The sequence below is a fragment of the Sapajus apella genome, unplaced genomic scaffold (assembly GCF_009761245.1).
Source record: "Sapajus apella isolate SASKATOON/1434 unplaced genomic scaffold, GSC_monkey_1.0 scaffold128, whole genome shotgun sequence".
NCBI lineage: Eukaryota > Metazoa > Chordata > Mammalia > Primates > Cebidae > Sapajus > Sapajus apella.
In genome coordinates, this window is record NW_022437068.1 from 3,869,508 (window position 1) to 3,888,583 (window position 19,076).

General features: G+C 37.5%; 1 protein-coding gene across 10 annotated transcripts in view; it reads left to right on the top strand.

Moving 5' to 3' along the window:
* The window catches only part of NR2C2 (nuclear receptor subfamily 2 group C member 2), a 90,139-nt gene that overhangs the window by 9,191 nt on the left and 61,872 nt on the right, over positions 1-19,076 (top strand). The window contains exons 1-2 of one of the 10 annotated variants that reach the window (XM_032262347.1): positions 943-2,544; positions 5,383-5,466. The exons of 4 other annotated variants lie outside the window; for them this stretch is intronic. In XM_032262347.1, the coding sequence (XP_032118238.1) occupies positions 5,407-5,466 (60 nt within the window). In that variant the 5' untranslated portion in view covers positions 943-2,544; positions 5,383-5,406. Of the gene's footprint in view, positions 1-942; positions 5,467-19,076 lie in introns of those variants that run through there. 5 more of the 10 variants (XM_032262349.1, XM_032262348.1, XM_032262350.1 and 2 more) reach the window with 5 other exon arrangements.

Genomic DNA, 19,076 nt, shown 5'->3' on the forward strand with positions numbered 1-19,076 from the left:
GTTGATTGTTGAGGGAAAGGCAGGCTCACTGATTCCTGTTAATGAAGGCAGAGCCTCCTTATCCCAGGACTTCTTCATTTTCATTGTTATCTGAAACTGGAGATTCAGGTGTTTCCAGAGCCCAGCTTTTCACTGCAGTGAAGTCTTTGCCCTACTTCACTAAAGAAATTCTGGTTGCAAGGTTTAGTTAGCTATCACTTTGTGAGCCTAGAAGAGCTAATTGAAAGTCATTGTTGTGTTCTCTGCTTCTTTGTTGTCGATGTGGTATTGATCTACTTGGATTTGAAAGAATTTCTTATAAAACCTGTCACATGAGGCCAACCAATTATTACTTACTTCCATCTTTCTGTGGTCTGTATTACAATTTTTTATTTTTTTTAAAGGATGTTTCACAATGTTGCCCAGGCTGGATATGAAACAGTTTTTATATACTGTGCCCTGTTGTCATTTGTGTGCTATCCAGGAAAAACACACTACTTTAAGAATCTGCCTTCATCTGTAGACTTTACTGTTGATAGCACTTCCTAACTGGCCTCCCATCTACAGTTTCTGTCTTTTCTATCATTTCCATGCTGCATTCTAAATTTTTTTTTTTAAGCTCCAGATATGAATGCATCATTTTTCTACCAAATTCCTGATAATTCTCCATTGTCTACAGTGTCAGCCTCCCTTTTTCGCTGGTCTCTGTAATAATTCCACACCACAGGCCGGGCGCAGTGGCTCACACCTATAATCCCAGCACTTTGGGAGGCCGATGCTGGTGGATCACAAGGTCAAGAGAACGAGACCATCCTGGTCAACATGGTGATACCCCATCTCTACTAAAAATACAAAAAAATTAGCTGGACATGGTGGCGCGTGCCTGTAGTCCCAGCTACTCGGGAGGTTGAGGCAGGAGAATTGCTTGAATCCAGGAGGCAGAGGTTGCGCTGAGCCGAGATTGCACCATTGCACTCCAGCCTGGGTAACGAGCGAAACTCCGTCTCAAAAAAAAAAAAAAAAAAAAAATTCCACACGACAGTGCCTGCCATTGCTCAAATATGCCATTCTTCCTCATACCTGCCAGTTTTGAAAGAGCTGTCCTCTCTGCTTAGAACTCTCTCCTCATCCACCTCTCTTTCTTGGCTAAATTTCCATTCTTCCTTCAAGACTTACTTTAAATAATTCCTCTTCTGTAATGTTTTCATTGGTTCTCACAGGCAGAGAGAAATGCTTCTTCCCTGGGACACTCGTAGCATTTACTTTACCATAGATACTTCTGTCTGTTTCCTTCATAAGTTCGTCAAGGAAAGGGACTGTTTATTCTCCTCTTCCTCTTTGTTTTTGTTAATTCTCAGCAGTCAGTTCATTGCCTAGTTCATAGCAGTTACTTAATAAGAATTGATGGAGGGGTTGGACCTGATTAGTAAAATCACCAGAGGAATATCTTCTGTAGCACTTTTTTTTTTTTTTTTAAACTTCATGTACTCAGTTTTATAGCTCTTTTGGTAGCTAATCAGGTTCTTTCCCCTAAACATTATGTGGGGGTGAGAGGCAACCTTGCAAGGTTAATAAGCTGAATGGTTGAAGTACTAGCCTTTAAGACTCAAGTTTCTATGCCAAGAGCAAGTTTAGTGTTCCGTTCACAGTGCTTATTAATACAATGTCTTGTGTATAGTAACCACTTAGTGTTAGCTACTGCTGTTAGTTTTATGCTTGGCTCCACCAGCCAAGAAAGTTGTTTTTAAAAGCTTTATGTCTGTACTTTGTAGTATAAAAACAGTAGGATTTTTTTTCAGATTTAAATTAAAAAATTATATTGTGCTAGTGAAGATAGTTTTTCAAACTACATATAGCCACAACTCGCTGTTACTTGGAGCCTCTTATTCTGGAGGGACATCTCCTAATTGATAACCATTGCCTGATAGTACTTTTCTAAAGATGTTTGACCTTCCTTCTCACTGTGTGATCTTTCTGTCTCTAGGACCGCCTATGGCTGCGGTAGCAGTGAGAGAAGGTCTCAGGTGAGAGTCTTATCCCCTGATGTTACCTTTTTTTTCTGGGTGCATTTTAGTTCAATGTTCACCCTGCCCCACTTCCTGACATCACTTGAAGATTTTGTTTTACTTTTTACGTTGCGATATCCTAGAAGAAAAAGGCTCTTATCTTCCTTTTTTATGTATGAGAATAGGATATGGTTTGTGACTTATTTTCAAAAGTAATAGAAAATATTTTTTGAAACTACTTCTCACTTACCTCCTCTGACTGGATTTAAATCTTTATTGAAAGCACTTGCTTTAACATAGTTTCTCTTTCAATTTCCCTCTTATTCTTAGTCTCATTTTTTGTCTCTGCTTGTTTTTCCAGAAGGTGCACATTCCTCCTTGTTCATTTTTAGCAGCTTCCAAAGCTGCTGTTGATGATGCCTGACGATGCTTTGAAGGCAGAAAACCAACAGTGAGATCAAGAATTGTAAGAATTCAAGTGTATAAAGAAAGGTTGCTGCTCAATTCAAGTGTATAGAGGCGTTTAAGATGATCCGGGAAGTTGGTGTGGGAGAAAAAGGTGGGGGGCACTCATCCTATCACATAGCAAGATTTATGCAAACACTGCATTTAAAAAAAAAAAAAAAAAAAGACAAAGAGAACAATAGTGGAATAGAATAGAGAACCTATAGTTATATCCACATACATAGGAAAAAGAGGGATATGGCAGAGATTGCATTGCAGATCAATGGCGAAAAGGATAGATTTTCCCCATGTAGATAATCCGTTTTCCAGAACTATTTCTCGAACAGAAAATGGAAAATGGATTATCTACATGGGAAAAAAACGAGTTGGATTCTTACTTCTCATCAGATTCAAGAATCAATTTGCAGATGGATTGAGGACTTAAATATGAGGGGGCAAAACTCTTAAACATTTCTAAGAAAATATGTACAATTTTATTTACAATCCTGGGATAGGACACAATTTTTGTAAATTAAAGTACAGACTATAAAAGAAAATGTGGATGAATTTAACCTTACTAAATTTAAGGACTTCTGTTCATCAACAAACACCTTAAAGAAAGTAAACAGATGAGCCGGGTTTGATGGCTGATGCCTGTAATCCCAGCACTTTGGGAGGCGAAGGCGGGCAGAGGCAGGAGAATCTCTTGAACCCGGGAGGCGGAGGTTGCAGTGAGCTGAGGTAGCATGATTGCACTCCAGCCTAGGCAACAAGAGCGAATCAGCATCTCAAAAACAAACAAACAGAAATAAACAGATGAACCACAGAGTGGAAGAAGTTATTTATAACTTATCAACAAAGGATTAATAACCAGAATACTTACCTTTCCTACACTTAAAAAGATTTACTGCTTTTCTTTGTGACTTAATGTCTATAGCCACTCATTGTTAGATTTATCTTAGGATCCCAAGCTCTACCTGAAGTTGATTGATCTGCAAATTTAGTGTTAAAGTGAATTATTAGGAAGTTTTCTGTACTAGGCCTCCATTAAATCAGTTTGTCATCTATAAAATCCACTTGGACACAAAATTTGATGAATCAAGCCACTTCTTTTAGGGAACCCAATAGAAAAGATATGCCTTTCTAGTACCTTGTTGTTTTTATACTATTCAATAATATTTTCCTAACAATATTTCTCTAATAATTCAAATTCACATATTTCTTGCATTGAACTATGGTTAATAATAAAGGAGAAATTCTGTTAACATCTAAAAGTGATAGAAATATTAGTTGCAGCCACATGTTTAGATTTTAGTTTTTAGTGTATAGTACTTACTAGCTATCTGTTTCTCAGAAAATTCCTATTTTCTGTTTTGAGAAAGAATGGAACTCTAGACTTTCACATGCAATAATTGTGTTTTTAACAAATCAGTTGACTTTTCTGGTGCATTTAAGGATGCTTTTTCCTTTCATCTCCATTAGTTGTAATCAACTTGTAGCAAGAGAAAAAGACCAACGTTTTTCTTTGTGTTTTGTTCTTGTGGAAACAAAAGTTAAGTTTTTACCACCTGTTAAAAGAGTAAACATTACCTCCTCAGTTTCAGACCTAATCATATTTTGTGAAAATGAATCACTGACACTGATGGCCTGGTGCCATTGTAGCAGTTGGTGCAATACCTACTGTCACAGGATTTTGACTCCTTGAAGGCAGGAGCCAGGTCTTTTATATTTGTCAGTAACAGGTTCATACTCCTGTTTTTGTTAGCATTTTGGCAATAAAATATGTGAATTAGAATTATCATAATAGAGGTGGTTATCTAATAATAAATGAATGATATAGAAAGTTACCAGAGAGTTTAAAAGCTTCATAGAGATCAGTGATTATAATACTTTAGATAGGAATTGCAGAAAAGTATTTTGTAAAATTGCATTGCGAGATAATCCGCTTTGTGATTGAGGGAGGGCAGGCAAATGAACTGTGTTCATGTGTATTGCACACTCAGTACGATATAGTTTTTATATATAAGTCCTGAAAATAGATTTGAGCTTTGTTCTGTGGACCATGGGACCTGTACAGTCAATAGTGAATTGTTCAGGAATTGGGTCCAGATTATCCTGAATTCTTTGTGGTAGAGCCTTTGAAAGGGCTTAGAAAATATTCAGGAGGGCTGTTTCATGACCAGAAGAGACTAGGAGTCTGCTTCTGCAACAGTGCTGGTACTCAAATAACCCTGACCCAGGAGACTAGCACACTCTTTGATCTTTAGATGATCTTTCTCCATTTTTACAAATAATGACATTAAATCTATTTTTGCTAATAGTAGAAAGCTGAATTATCTGGTTTTGTAATTTAAGGAGAACTTAATATATATATGGGTGCCATATTTTGTTAGCACACTTTAGTAATGCAGTCTCCTTGCTTCTTGCTTTGTTAGTGATAGTATTTGCTTTTCAACCTATGAATGAGGTTTGTTAGCACCAAACAGGGTGTTGCTTCTTCTCACTTTGCCACTAGTAAAAGAGGTGTGGTTGATGATAGCAATCTAGGCTTTATCCAAAGTTGATTTCACAGCTTTCTCAGATAGCTACCTTCTTTTTCAGCATACTGTGACAAGGGAGCTATCCAAAGAGGTGTGATTCCCACCTCCCTGAGAGGTAAACCAAGCTGTTACAACCCAGGAGACCTGATAATTAAATTTCCAAATTCATCTTTGTTTATATTTGCCAGTGGAAGTTTCTAAATTGAAATGTTTCTACAAATTAGTTTTGGTACCTGTAACTGAAGGAGCTGGTGCAGCATATACAGATATGTCTAGCCTGCTAGGTCTGCCTGCTGTATATAGAGGGCAAAGTCTATACAAGACAGTACCAAAGATGAATTTTGATTTCTAATATTTTTCAAGTAGCCTGGTTTTTCCCCACCTGATAGAAGTTGCTACATCTTTCCAAACAGGTTCTCTAATGATCTTGCTTCACCATGGCTACAAATATGGAGGGGCTGGTTCAGCACAGAGTGGGGACCCAGCAGGTGGCTGAGGTGAGTGATAGGGGCTAGCTAGCACAGTAGCTGGCACCCTCACTTTTGAAAGGAAGAAAAAAAATTAGTGTGCTTAATTTTTTCAGAACAATCCCAAGGAGGTCAGCATGTGATATGTCCTAGTGTGCTGTTACAGAAGAAAAAAATGACAAGAGCATTTTTTTTTAACTTTTTTTTTTTTGCATGAGTATGGCCTATCTGGGTTTAATTAAGGTGACGTGAATGTTTACCTTGAACCAAAAACTGGTAAAATCTGATTCTTACTGAACCTTGTGGGTATAGTTTTAACTCCAAGGCTGTCTTAATTTCTCATACACTTGATTCTTTGTTAATACTGTGGAATAGTAGAAAGTCTGATTATGTGCATTCAGCAGTCATTGACAATTTACCATGGACCAGGGATCTTACTAAGTGCTGAGATGTATAGAGGTGAATGAGTCATGGATTGTTCCCTTTAGCGATCTTGAGGCCTGATAACGGAGTTATTATAAAACAGGTTGAGAAGTATAATTTCACGTGAGGGATTTGATTCTGGGGGTGGTTCTTTAATTATGAGTAAGCATTTGTTAAGAGAGACCCAAGTAAGTGGGGTGGGGATCTTTGTGGCAGATTCTGGGGAGAGCATCCTAAGTCAGAAACCTATGTGAAAGGACATAGGCATTAAGTAGCTTTGCATCTTCAGGCAACTTGACATGAAACGCACATTAAAGCTATCATCACTAATAGCGTACTTTGAGCATTCACTCTGTACCTGGCCCTATGCAAGGGCTTTAATCCTCATAGTAACTTTCTGAAGTTGGTACTGTCAATATTCCCATTTTGTAGGTAAGGAAACCAAGTAGCAAAAAATAAGTAATTAGCCAGAGGCACAATGTAGCAGGACAAGATGCTGACCCAGGTCTGTTCACTTCCAAATCTCCTCCAATTAACCATGGGTCCTACTGCAACCAGGAGCCAAAAGGTTGAGATTCACATTTTTTCAATAATGCTCATATTTCTAGGGCAAAGACACAAATTTGCATTCAAAGAGAGGATTTTTTAAAAACAAAAACTAAGTATACATATGCCAGTTTAAACCAATAAAAATGATGAGCAGATTTTTCAGATTTTTAGATCAACCATTAACTTAAAGGCAACAATATAACTAGTTACCTGCCTCCCCTTCCCACACAGCAAATAATGGTTAATAGTAACTGAAAATGAAAGAAGATAGATTTCAGAAATATTTTAATATTGTATTTTTGAATGGACTATCAGAGTTATAGAAGTATTGGGATTATATGTTTGTACAACAAGTCGTCATTTAACGTCATCGGTGGGTTCTTGGAAACCAACTTTTCGTTATATGTGGTTTTAACATAGGCTAATTGATATAAACAAGCATTAAGTTCCTATGGCATATTTCTAGTCAAAAAAAAATCACCACATTTCTAAATAAAGATACAGAACACCTGCAGTATTAAATATTGAAATAAATGTGAGGCCTACATATATTTAAGATTAAAGACTATAAAAACAAGAAAATTATTTGTGTAATTTTTGGTGAATCAGTGAGTGACGGCAGTCATAGTGTGGTGGGCTATATTAAGGAATAATTGTTTGCAAAGCAAAAGTTGTCAGGAGTTCCTCCTACCTGTATGCAGTCAATCACAAGCATGGCAGGCTCACTGAATGATTTCTTAATGCATAGTTTATTGTCGTGCATTTGTATGATTACTGTGGACTCTATGAATTTTTATTTTACAATAATTTGTATTCATTCATTCATTTCCCAACCCACTTATTCCAGTTCAGGTTGATAGGTGGCTGGATCCTGTCCTGGCAGCTCAGGCCACAAGGCAGAAACACTCCTGGCCAGGACACGATCCCATCATAGGGTGTACTCACACACATACCCCCACTTACTCAGACTGGGATAATTTAGACACACCAAGTCACCCCACATACACATCCTTGGCATGTGGTGGGCGAAGCTGGAGTACCTGCAGAGAACCCATGCAGACATGGGGAGAACATACAAACTCCCCACAGACAGCGTCCCTGGCCTGGAATCACTTTTTTCCCTCATCAACAAACATTATAACAAAACAACATTATTTGAGGACTCCCGTATTTATTTGTTGCTTTATTTTGTAATAGGAATAATTACCTTGAAAATAATTGTTAATTTTTCAGATATGTGTGTTTCCACTTGAGGCTGATCTGGAGACTACTATATGGATTGCTACCCTTAGAGGCCATCATTACTTCTTTATCTTTCTATAGCACAAGTCATCAAGCAACATCACTAATTCTTTAGGAAAGAGGTTAATACAGGCTAATATAAGTTCTTTGTTTGCATTCAAAAAGTTTGCTAGCTAAAATTTTCTGCCAAATAGCTTATTTCCTTCAGGCAGTGGAATTTTGTGTATTAACTTATTTCAGCTGTTGTTTTCCATGGCAAAAAAAAAAAAAAAAAAAACGTTTTTAGAGATTCAGAATAATAAAAGGCAGTTTCAATTTTGAATGCAAAAATAATTTTTCTATTTAAAATATTTTCTAGATTTCCTTGCTGTTTGCTTGTTTGTTTTTGAGAAGGAGTGTCGCTCTTCTTGCCCAGGTTGGAGTGCAATGGCATGATCTCAGCTCACTGCAACCTCTGTCTCCCAGGTTCAAGCGATTCTATGTGTCAGCCTCCTTAGTAGCTGGGATTACAGGCATGCACCATCATGCCTGGCTAATTTTTTGTATTTTTACTAGAGACAGGATTTCACCTTGTTGACCAGGCAGGTCTTGAACTCCTGACCTCAGGTGACCAAAGTGCTGGGATTACAGGCATGAGCCACCACACCTGCCCCCTTGCTGTTATTTTAAGGAATAAGCATGTATTTGTGTCCTTTGAATTTTTGGGCTTAGTAATTTTAAACTGCATATAATAACTATATGATATTTGATTAGCTAAATGAGTAAGAGGGCCTACAGTTCATCATTTTAATGCTAAGCAGTAATGGGGTGGGGACAAAGTATCCAAACTTAGAGATAATAAACAGTTTTGGTAATTGTTTACTCAGTCAACAATTGAGTACGTAATTAAGGAGCATACCTGTTCACTTCCCATAGTCCAGGGAGGATATGCTCATGGGTAATAGGACGGGGCTTTTGCTCTCCCAGAGCTCTCTAAGCACATAAGCCTGAGATGGGCTACAGTAGAGGGATGAATAGGAAAGACAGAATCTTGGTAGAAAGAGACTCTATCAAGTGAGATTGTGAGCCATGAGATCAGACAGATTGGAGTTTAAATCCTTGTCTCTATTAAACAATCAAAAAATTTAGCTGGATGTGATGTTGCCTGCCTGTGGTCTCAGCTACTGTGGAGGCTGAGGTTGGAGGATCACTTAATCCCAGGAGTTCAAGGCTATAGTCAATGAACTATGATCATACCATTACACTCCAGCCTGGATGACAGAGTGAAACCCTATCTCTAAAACAAGTTTTTCTAGAAACAAACTTTAGTAAGTGTCATGCTTTTTTGCTTCATGAAATAACAGCAACATGTGGATTATGTAAATGATATTTTTTATAGTAGAGTCCTCCTTCAGCCTTTTTCTCCGTAGACTACCTAAGTGGCAAATACCTAGATAAACTGCAAACGTTGGGTGATACAAAATAACAATTTGATGTCCTATAATGTACTCAAATTTAGTTATTCAGAGAGACAGTTGAATATAGTGGTCAATAGTGCAGACTTTGGAGCCTGATAGCCTAGATTTAAATCCTGGCCCTGCCACTTGTAAGCGGTGTAACTTCTCTGTTTTTTGGAATTGTTTATGAAGAATTGGTATTAACTTTTCTATTAAAATCTGGTACAAGTAGCAGAGAAGCCATCTGGGCCTGGCCTTTTCAGGTAATTTTTGGATTACTAATTCAGTCTTTACTTGTTACCGGTCTGTTCATATTGTCCATTTATTCTTGAGTCAGTTTCAGTAATTTGTCTTTTTGGGACTTTGTCTGTTTCATTTAAGTTATCTAATTTGTTGGTGTACAGTTCTTCTGGCATTCCTTTATAATCCTTTTCTGTAAGTCAATGGTAATTTATCCTCTTTCATTTGTGATTCTAGTAATTTGAGTCTGCCCTCTTTTTCTTGGTCAGCTAAAAGTTTGTCAAGTTACTGATTTTTTTTTTTTTTCCCCAACAAACCAGCTTTTTGGTTTAATTGATTTTCTCTATTGTTTTTCTGTTTTCTGTTTCATTAATTTTCATTCAAAACCACAGTGATAGACTATGCCATATCCACTAGAATGGGTAGAATATAAAAATCAGATAGTAAACATTGGCAAGGAAGTGGAAAAATTGGAAACCTCATACATTGCTGGTGGGAATGTCGGCCAAATGTCCATTAACAATGAAATGACTGAAACTTGATTTTAAAAACAATATGGTTTATTTTTTTTAAAAAAAATAGGCTGAGAATGGGAGAGATGAGATGGCAGATGATAATTGGTAACCAAAGCAGTGAGAGCTTGAATCATATGTGACACTGGAATTAATTTTGCTTTTCATATATTAAAGGAATGAAATTTTCTAAAGGGGCTTGAAAATTTTTTAAGCATTTAAGAGTTTTCTCTGTAACTGGAAATTTAAAGCAGACATATAGATACACATACTGTGTGTTTTTTCATTGTCTAAATAAAGATACTTTTTAAACTTCATAAGATATTTTGAGTCAGGAGAAATTTAGGAGTTAACTTGCTGAGGTATTTTGAGTGCTTACTGATTGGCAGAAAGAAATCACTCATACACCTAAACTGTAAGTTGCATGCATGTTTATGCAATAGAAGTGAGGTGGCTTTACAAATCTTTTTCCTCATCCCTGGGCTATCTAAGGGGCTCTCAGCCATCAAATAAGGTCCTGCCACAGCTGAGAAAATAGCCAAATTCTTATGACCCTATTATTTTTATCATCAGGATTTACATCATCATTGCACAAAACTTACACTAACATTTCCATGTATGGGAATGTTTAAAAACATAGAGCTCTCCCAGTTCTTGGACAGAATGCAATGTTAGCAAGGCCACATCCTCAAGGGGGAGAAAGCAAAGTCAGGTTCACTGTCCTGGAATGCTTAGCTCTCTAGGACTAAATTTGATTAATCCTGCCCTCTAACTGGATGTTTAAATATTCATTTTCATTTTTCTTTTTCTTTTTTTTTTTTTTTGAGATGGAGTCTCATACTGTCACCTAGGCTGGAGTGCAGTGGCACATCTCTGCTCACTGCAACCTCCACCTCCCGGGTTCAAGGGATTCTCCTGCCTTAGCCTCCCAAGTAGCTGGGACTACAGGCATGTGCCACCATGCCCAGCTAATTTTTTGTAGTTTTGGTGGAGACAGGGTTTCACCTTATTGGCCAGATTGGTCTTGAACTCCCGACTTCATGATCTGCCCACCTTGGCCTCCCAAAGTGCTGGGATTACAGGCATGAGCTCAATTTAAAAGTTAACCAATACAATGTTAGGCTTGAAGCAGAAATGAGCAGGCTTCTGAACCACTCCTACCCTTGATCACCTAGTCTCCTCTAAACTTGACTTTTTTCTGGTATTTAACTTCATGCTTTAAAAAATGTCCTTACCCCACTATTTCTAAGTCTTGATTTATCAGGCTTAGATACTGTCTTTTTTGGAGGCCAGGGTAGTAAGGTTTTGTTTTTTTTTTTTTTAATTGTGGTAAAATATAAAATTTACCATTTCAAAGTATGGAGTTATTTGGCCTTAAGTGCTGATCACATTGTTCTGTAACCATCACCACCATCCATTTCTAGAACTTCTTCTTCTTCCCAGACTGAAACTGTACCCATGTAGCACCAAATACCAATCCCCCTCATTCCCCCTAGCCTTTGGCAACCACCATTCTTTTTTTTTTTTTTTTGAGATGGAGTCCCACTCTGGTGCCAGGCTGGAGTGTAGTGGCACAATCTCTGCTCACTGCAACCTCCACCTCCTGGGCTCATAGGATTCTTCTACCTCAGCTTCCCAAGTAGCTGGGCCTACAGGTGCGCCACTACATCCAGCTAATTTTGTTATTTTTAGTAGAGGCAGGGTTTCACCATGTTGGCCTGGATGGTCTCAAGCTCTTGACCTTGTTATCCACCCACCTCAGCCTCCCAAAGTGCTGGGATTACAGGCATGAGCCAGCCTAGCAACCACCATTCTCTCTGTGTCTCTGAATTTGACTCCCGTAGGTATCTTATATAAGTAGAATTATGTAATTTTCATTCATCCCTGGGCTTATTTCACTTAGTATAATGTCTTCGAGGTTAATTCATGTTGTAGCATGTGTCACATGTTATAGCATATGTCAGAATTTCCTTAAGACTAAATAATATTCTACTTATATATCACATTTGGTTTATCTGTTCATCTGTCAGTGGACATTAGGGTTGCCTCAACCTCTTGGCTTTAAGGAATGCTGCTGTAAATGCAGGTGTACAAGTACCTGAGTCCCTGCTTTCAGTTATTTTGGGTATGCAGTTGGTACCCAACTTATGATGGTTCAATTTATAATTTTTTTGACTTCCCAATGATGCAGAAGGCATAAGCCATTATGCATTCAGTGGAAGCCATACTTCAAGTACCTATACAACCATTATGTTTTTCATTTTCAATACAGTATTTAATAAATTACATGAGAAATTCAACAGTTTAAGCTTTGTGTTAGATAATTTTGTTCAGCAGTAGTATGCTAGTGTACTTGTTCTGAGCATGTAACATAGATTAGACTAAGCTATGCCATTTGATAGTCTAAGTATATTAAATGCATTTTTGACTTAATGACATTTTCAGCTTACAATGGTTTATCAGGACATAACTTCATCGTAAGGAATGTCTGTATACCCAGAAGTGGAATTACTGGATCTTATGGTAATTCTATATTTGATTTTTGAGAAACTGCTATATTGTTTTCCACAGAGGCTGCAGCCATTTTACATTCTTAGCAGTGCACAAGGGTTCCAGTTTCTCCACATCCTCAACAACACATGTTATTTTTTTTGTTTTTGATAAAAGCCATCCTAATGGATGTAAAGTGATAGTTCATTGTGGTTTTTGACTTGTGCTTTCCTAATGATTAGTGATGTGGAACAGCTTTTCTTTTTTTGTTGTTTACATTAAAAAACTAATTTTACATAAATTCCTTTTTATTTATTTATTTTTTTGAGACAGTTTCGCTCTCGTTGCCTAGGTGGAGTCCAGTGGTCCTATCTCCACTCATCACCACCTCCACCTCCACCTCCCAGGTTCAGCCAATTGTCCTTCCTCAGCCTTCTGAGTACCCGGGATTACAAGCATGTGCCACTGCAGCTGGCTAATTTTTGTATTTTTACTAGAGACTGGGTTTAGCTCAAACTCCTGACCTCAGGTGATCCTCCCGCCTCGGCCTCCAAAAGTACTGGGATTACAGACATGAGCCACTGTGCCCAGCCATAAATTTCTTTTAATTAAGGAAAAAATGTTATTCTCTTTTTTTCAGACAGTGTCTGATTCTGTCACTTAGGCTGGAATGCAGTGGTGCCATTTTGACTCACTACAACCTCCGCCTCCTGGGTTCCAGCAATTCTCGTGCCTCAGCCACCTGAATAGCCGGGATTACAGGTGCACACTACCACACCTGGCTAATTTTTGTATTTTTAGTAGAGACAGTGTTTCACCATGTTAGCCAGACTGACCTCAAAGTGATTCACCTGCCTGGGCTTCCCAAAGTGCTGGAATTAAAGGCGTGAGCCACTGCACCTGGCTGAGCAGCTTTTTATGTGCTAGTTGGCCATTCATGTATTTTTGGAGAATGTCTATTAAGTACTTTCCCATTTTTTTAATTGGGTAGTTTGAGGTTTTTTTGTTGTTGAGTTGTAGAAATTCTTTACATATTCTGAATATTAAGCCCTTACTAGATTGTATTCTTGCATTGCTATAAAGAAATATCTGAGGTTGGATAATTTATAAAGAAGAGAGATTTAATTGACTGATGATTCCACAGGCTGTACAGAGAGCACGGCAGCATCTGCTTCTGGGGAGGCCTCAGAGGGCTTTACTCTTGGTGGCAGACAGAGCAGGAGCAGGTGTCTTACATGGCAGGGGCAAAACCAAGAGAGTGAGGGGAGGGGTTTCACACTTTTAAACAACCAGATCTCATGATAACTCCATTCCCATGATCCAGTCACCTCCCATCAGGCCCCATCTGCAGCACTGGGGATTACAGTTTGACATGAGATTGGTTGGGGATGCAGATCCAAACCATATCATAGATACATGATTTGCAAGTATTTTCTTCCATTCTGTGGGCTGCCTTTCCAGTCTCTTGATAGTGTCCTTTGATGCAGAAAAGTTTTAATTTTGATGAAGTATAATTTATGATTTTTCTTTTTATTATTTTTCTTTTAATTTATGTTTTTGTCATTTGTACTTTTAGTGTCATAGTCAAGAAACTATCGCCAGGTTATCCAGTGTCATGAAGCCTTTGTGATTTTTTTTTTTTTTTTTAAGCAGGGTCTTAGCCTGTCACCCAGGCTGGAATGCAGTGGCACAAACGTAGCTCACTCCAGCATAAAACTCTTGGGCTCAAGCAGTCCTCCTACCTCAGCCTCCTGAGTACTGCTGGGACTACAGGTATATACTACCATGCCAGGCAGGCTAATTAAAAAAATTTTTTTTTTGTAAAGACAGGGTCTTACTATCCTGCCTAGGCTGGTCTTGAACTCCTGGGCTCAAGTGATCTTCCCACCTTGGCCTACCAAAGTGCCAAGATTACAGGCATGAGCCACTGTGCCTGGCTCCTTGTAATTTAGAATTTTAGCTCTAAATTTAGTACTAAATTTTAGAGTTTAGGTCTATGATCCAGTTATATGATGTTGTATAAGGGATCTGACTTCATTCCTTTACATGTGGATATCTAGTTGTTCCAGAACCATTTGTTAAAAAGATTATCCTTTCCTCATTGAATGGTCTTGGCATCCTTATCAACAATCATTTGACATATATTCAGGGATTTATTTCTGGCTCTCCTTTTTTTTTCCTCTAGTATTGGTAAAACCACATAACATAAAATTTACCATCTTAACCATTTTTTTAGTACAGACGTTCCTTGGTTTACAAGGGGCTGCATCCAGGTAAACCCATCAAAAGTCAAAAACATCACAAGTCTAAAATACATTTTTTACCCCAGTAAACCAATAGTAAAGTCAAAAATTATAAGTCAGATTATCATTAAGTCAGAGACCATCTCTGTATACAGTTCAGTAGTTTATTTACACTGTTGTACAACAGATCTTCAGTTTTTTCATCTTGCTAAAACTGAAACTCTGTACTCATTAAAACAGCAACTCCCCAATGACCTCTTCCCCCACCCTGACAACTGCTTTTCTACTTTCTATGAATTTGGCTACTTTTGATAACTGCTGTAAGAATCATACAGAACCTGTCTTTGTGACTGGTTTATTTCACTAAGCATAATGTCTTCACAGTTCAGGCTATCTGTCTATGTGTCTGTCTTTATGCCAGTACCACACTGTTTGGATTACTGTAGCTTTGTAGTAAGTTTTGAAATTGGGAAGTATGAGACATCTAACTTTGTTCTTTTTCAAGATTATTTTGGCTGTTCAGGGTCTCTTGAGATTATTCCATATGAAGGTTAGCATGGATTTTTCTATTTCTATAAAATATGTCATTGGGGTTTTGCTAGGGATTACATTGACTTTTGTAGATGGCTTTGGGTAGTATTGACATTATAACAACATTAAGTCTTTTAATCCATGAACACAGGATGTTTTTCTACTTATTTATGTTGTCTTTAATTTCTTTCTGTGGCATTTTATGGTTTTCATCGTATACTTACTTTTTTTTTTTTTTTTTTTTTTTTTGGTTGGTATTTTTTGAGATGGAGTCTCACTCTCTCACCCAGGCTGGAGTGCAGTGGCACAATCTTGGCTCAGTGCAACCTCTACTTCCTGGGTTCAAGCAATGCTCCTGCCTCAGCCTCCCAAGTAGCTGGGATTACAGGTATGTGTCACCATGCCCAGCTAATTTTTGTATTTTTAGTAGAGACAGGGTTTCACTATGTTCACCAGGCTGGTCTCAAACTCCTGACCTCAAGTAATCTGCCCACCTTGGCTTCCCAAAGTGCAGGGATTACAGGTGTTAGCCACCGTGGCTGATCAGTGTTTACTTAAGTATTTTGCTTCCTTGGTTAAATTTAATCCTAAACATTTTATTCTTTTTTATGCTATGCATTGTTAATGTATAGAAATGTAACTGAATCTTGTGTGTAATAACATGCAGTTTTGCTGAATTTGTTTATTCTAAAAGTGTTTGGTCATCTTTAGAGTTTTATACATAAGGTTCTGTCATCTGTGAATAAGGAAAAATTTTTTTCTTTCCTATATGGATGCCTTTTATTTTTCTTGATTAATTGCTCTGGCTAGGACTTCTAGTACAAGTGGCAAAAGTAGCCATTCTTGTCTTGTTCCTTAGAGTAAAAATGTTCAGTCTTTTGTGGATGAGTGTGGTGTTAGCTCATTAATGAAACAGGTGGTTTTCAAATATGGCCTTTATTATGCTGAGGTAATTTCGTTCTATTTCTGTTTTATTACATGTTTTAATGATGAAAGGCTATTGAATTTTGTCAAGTGCCTTTTTCTATCCATTGAGAGGATCACGTTTTTTTCCTATCACTCTCCTAATGAGAGGTACTTTACATTGATCAGTTTTCATATGCTGATCCACTCTTGCATTCCTTGGACAAACCTCTCTTGGTAATGATTTACATTTTTTAATATGCTGCTGAATTCAGTTTGCTAGTATTTTTCTTTTCTTTTCTTTTTTTCTTCTCTTTTCTGTTTGCTAGTATTTTGTTGAGTATTTTTGCACCAGTGTCTGCAGGAAAGTGAGTAGTCTATAGTTTTCATTCAGTGTCTTTGACTTCGGTATCAGCATGATTACTGGTCTCGTGGGAGTTTGGAAATGTTCCTTCCTCTTCATGGGAGTTTGGAAATGTTCCTTCCTCTTCAGTGTTTCTAAAAGAGTTTAAAAAGGATTCATGTTATTTCTTCTTTTAATGTTTGGTAGAAAGCAGTTGAAGCTCATGTGGTCCAGGACTTTTCTATTTTGGAAGGTTTTTGATTACTTCTGTCTTCTTACTGGTTACAGGTCTATTTAGATTTTGTTTCTTTGTTTAAATATAATTTGTATTTTATTTTATTTTTTTTAGAGACAGGGTTTCGCCATGTTGCCCAGGCTAATCTCTAATTCCTGGGCTCAGGCAGTTCTCTCACCTCCGCCTTCCAAAGTGCTGGGATTACAGGCATGAGCCACCACACCTGGCCCAAATTTTCTGTTTCTAAATGATGCAGTCCTGGTAGGTTGTGTGTTTCTGAGAATTTGTTAGTTTCATCTAGGCTGTCCAGTGTGTCAGTGTATAACTGTTCATGGTACTCACTTGTAATCCTTTCTTATTTCTGTAACATTTCTAATAATGCCCCCCACTTTTTATTTCCCATTAGATGAAGAGACTTTAGCGTTCATTCAGTGCCATATACTTACATCTCTTCCCTGCCAGTAAAATTATATACTGTTTGTATAAGTCAGTGTTCTGTGTTATATAATTATGATACTATTAGAGCTCCTTCCTAGTGTCTCCAGTATAGTTGTAAAACACTCCAGATACTATTTTCTATACAAATCAGAAGAATTTTTAGTTTTCTTTTTTTTTTTTTCTGTGAAAGCATTTCTTCTAAAAACCTCTGACCTCCTGCTCCAGTCCATAGTGATTGCTCTTTGAACTTACTGTGCACAGTTGTCATCCCTTACTTCTCTCCTGTTTGGATTCTTCGTTTTCTCGGGTCTGTGTTTTTTCCTTTCTTTTTTCTTTTTCGATGGACAGCATACTGTATTAGCTTCCTAGGAAAAGGTGCGTCAGAAGTGATATTCAAAAATCTTATGTGTCTGAACATGTTTTTATTTACATGTACATGGCTAATTGATAGTTCAACTAGGAGTAGAAATCTAAGTTGAAAATAATTTTACCTCAGAATTTTGAAAACATTATTTTATTGTCTTCCATCTTCTAGTGTGGCTTTTGTGTATAATAGTCAGTGCCATTGTCGTTCCTTATCTACATGGGTGACCTCTCTCTTTCTCTGCCTCCCACTCTGGTTGTCAAGATCTTTTCTATTCTATTCTGAAATTCACTTTCATGTCCCTTAGTGTATATATTTTTTCATAAATGATATGGGCACTCAGTGTTCTTTCAGTCAAAATTCATGTCCTCCTGTTCCAGGAAATTGCTTTATGCCAGTTCTTAGATAATTTCTTCCCTCAGCTTTTTCTAGTCTCTTTTCAGAAGAACTAATTAATTAGTTCGATGTTGGGTCTCTTGAACTAATCCTTTCATTTCCTCTCATTTTTTCTCATGTTTCCATCTGCCTCTAGCTTCTACTTTTAGGGAGAATTTCTGACTTAGAATCTGCCTTCATCACTGACTAGTGCTTGAGCAAGTTACTTAATGTCTTTGCATTAGTTTCTCCAACTGCAGGGTTAATTACTGAACTCATTTTGGAGGATTATTGTGAGAATTAAATGATTTACTGCATGTAAAGCATAGCACATAGCAAGTAATACATTGTGGCAGATGGCTCTCAGCTCTGGGTGTTATTGCTTCTTCAATTTTATTTTCATTTTTGATATCTTACTTTTAATTTTGGGAACTCTCTCTCTTCACCTTTTATAGCAATTTTTTCTTCATGGATGCAGTAGCTTGTTGTAATTCTCTGAGGGTACTAATTGTAGTTTTTAATTTTGTTTAGTTTTTTTCTTTCTTACGTAGTTGCTTTTATCTAAATTCATTTTTGTTTCTTTTAGTTCCTTTCCTACAGAAGCTTTCCTCAAATGGTTAATGATCCTTGTTGTTGGTCCATATTTAAGAATAATGTAGCCTGGGGCACAGTGCCTCATACCTATAATCTTAGCACATTCAGAGGCCAAAGCAGGCAGATTGCCTGAGCTCAGGAGTTCAAAACCAGCCTGGGCAACATGGTGAAAACCTGTCTCTACTAAAATACAAAAAATTAGCCAGGCATCGTGGTATATGCCTGTAGTCCCAGCTACTCAGAAAGTTGAGGCACAAAATTGCTTGAACCCGGGAGGTAGAGGTTACAATAAGCTGAGTTCACACACTGTACTTCAGCCTGGGTGACAGTGAGACTCTGTCTCAAAAAAAAAAAAAAAAAAGAATAACAGACTTCCACTCAGCTGCAGGGAACTGTGATCACGCCACTGCACTCCAACCTGAGTAACAGCAAGAAATAAAAGAAAAAAATATATTTAAAAAAGGAACGAAGGACTTAAAACTGAAAACAAAGATCTCAAAAAAGTGTTTTTGTACATGTGTAAGCCTCATCAGCTGGCTTGATTTTACTGTGGATTCATTAGATAGACATCCACACCCTAAACTTCAGTACAGATGTTTCTTAACTTGCAGTGGGGTTATACCCCAATAAACTCATCACAGCTTGAAAATCTGTTTAATATACCTAACCTACAGAACATAATAGCTTAGTCTAGCATCCCTTAAACATGCTTAGAACACTTG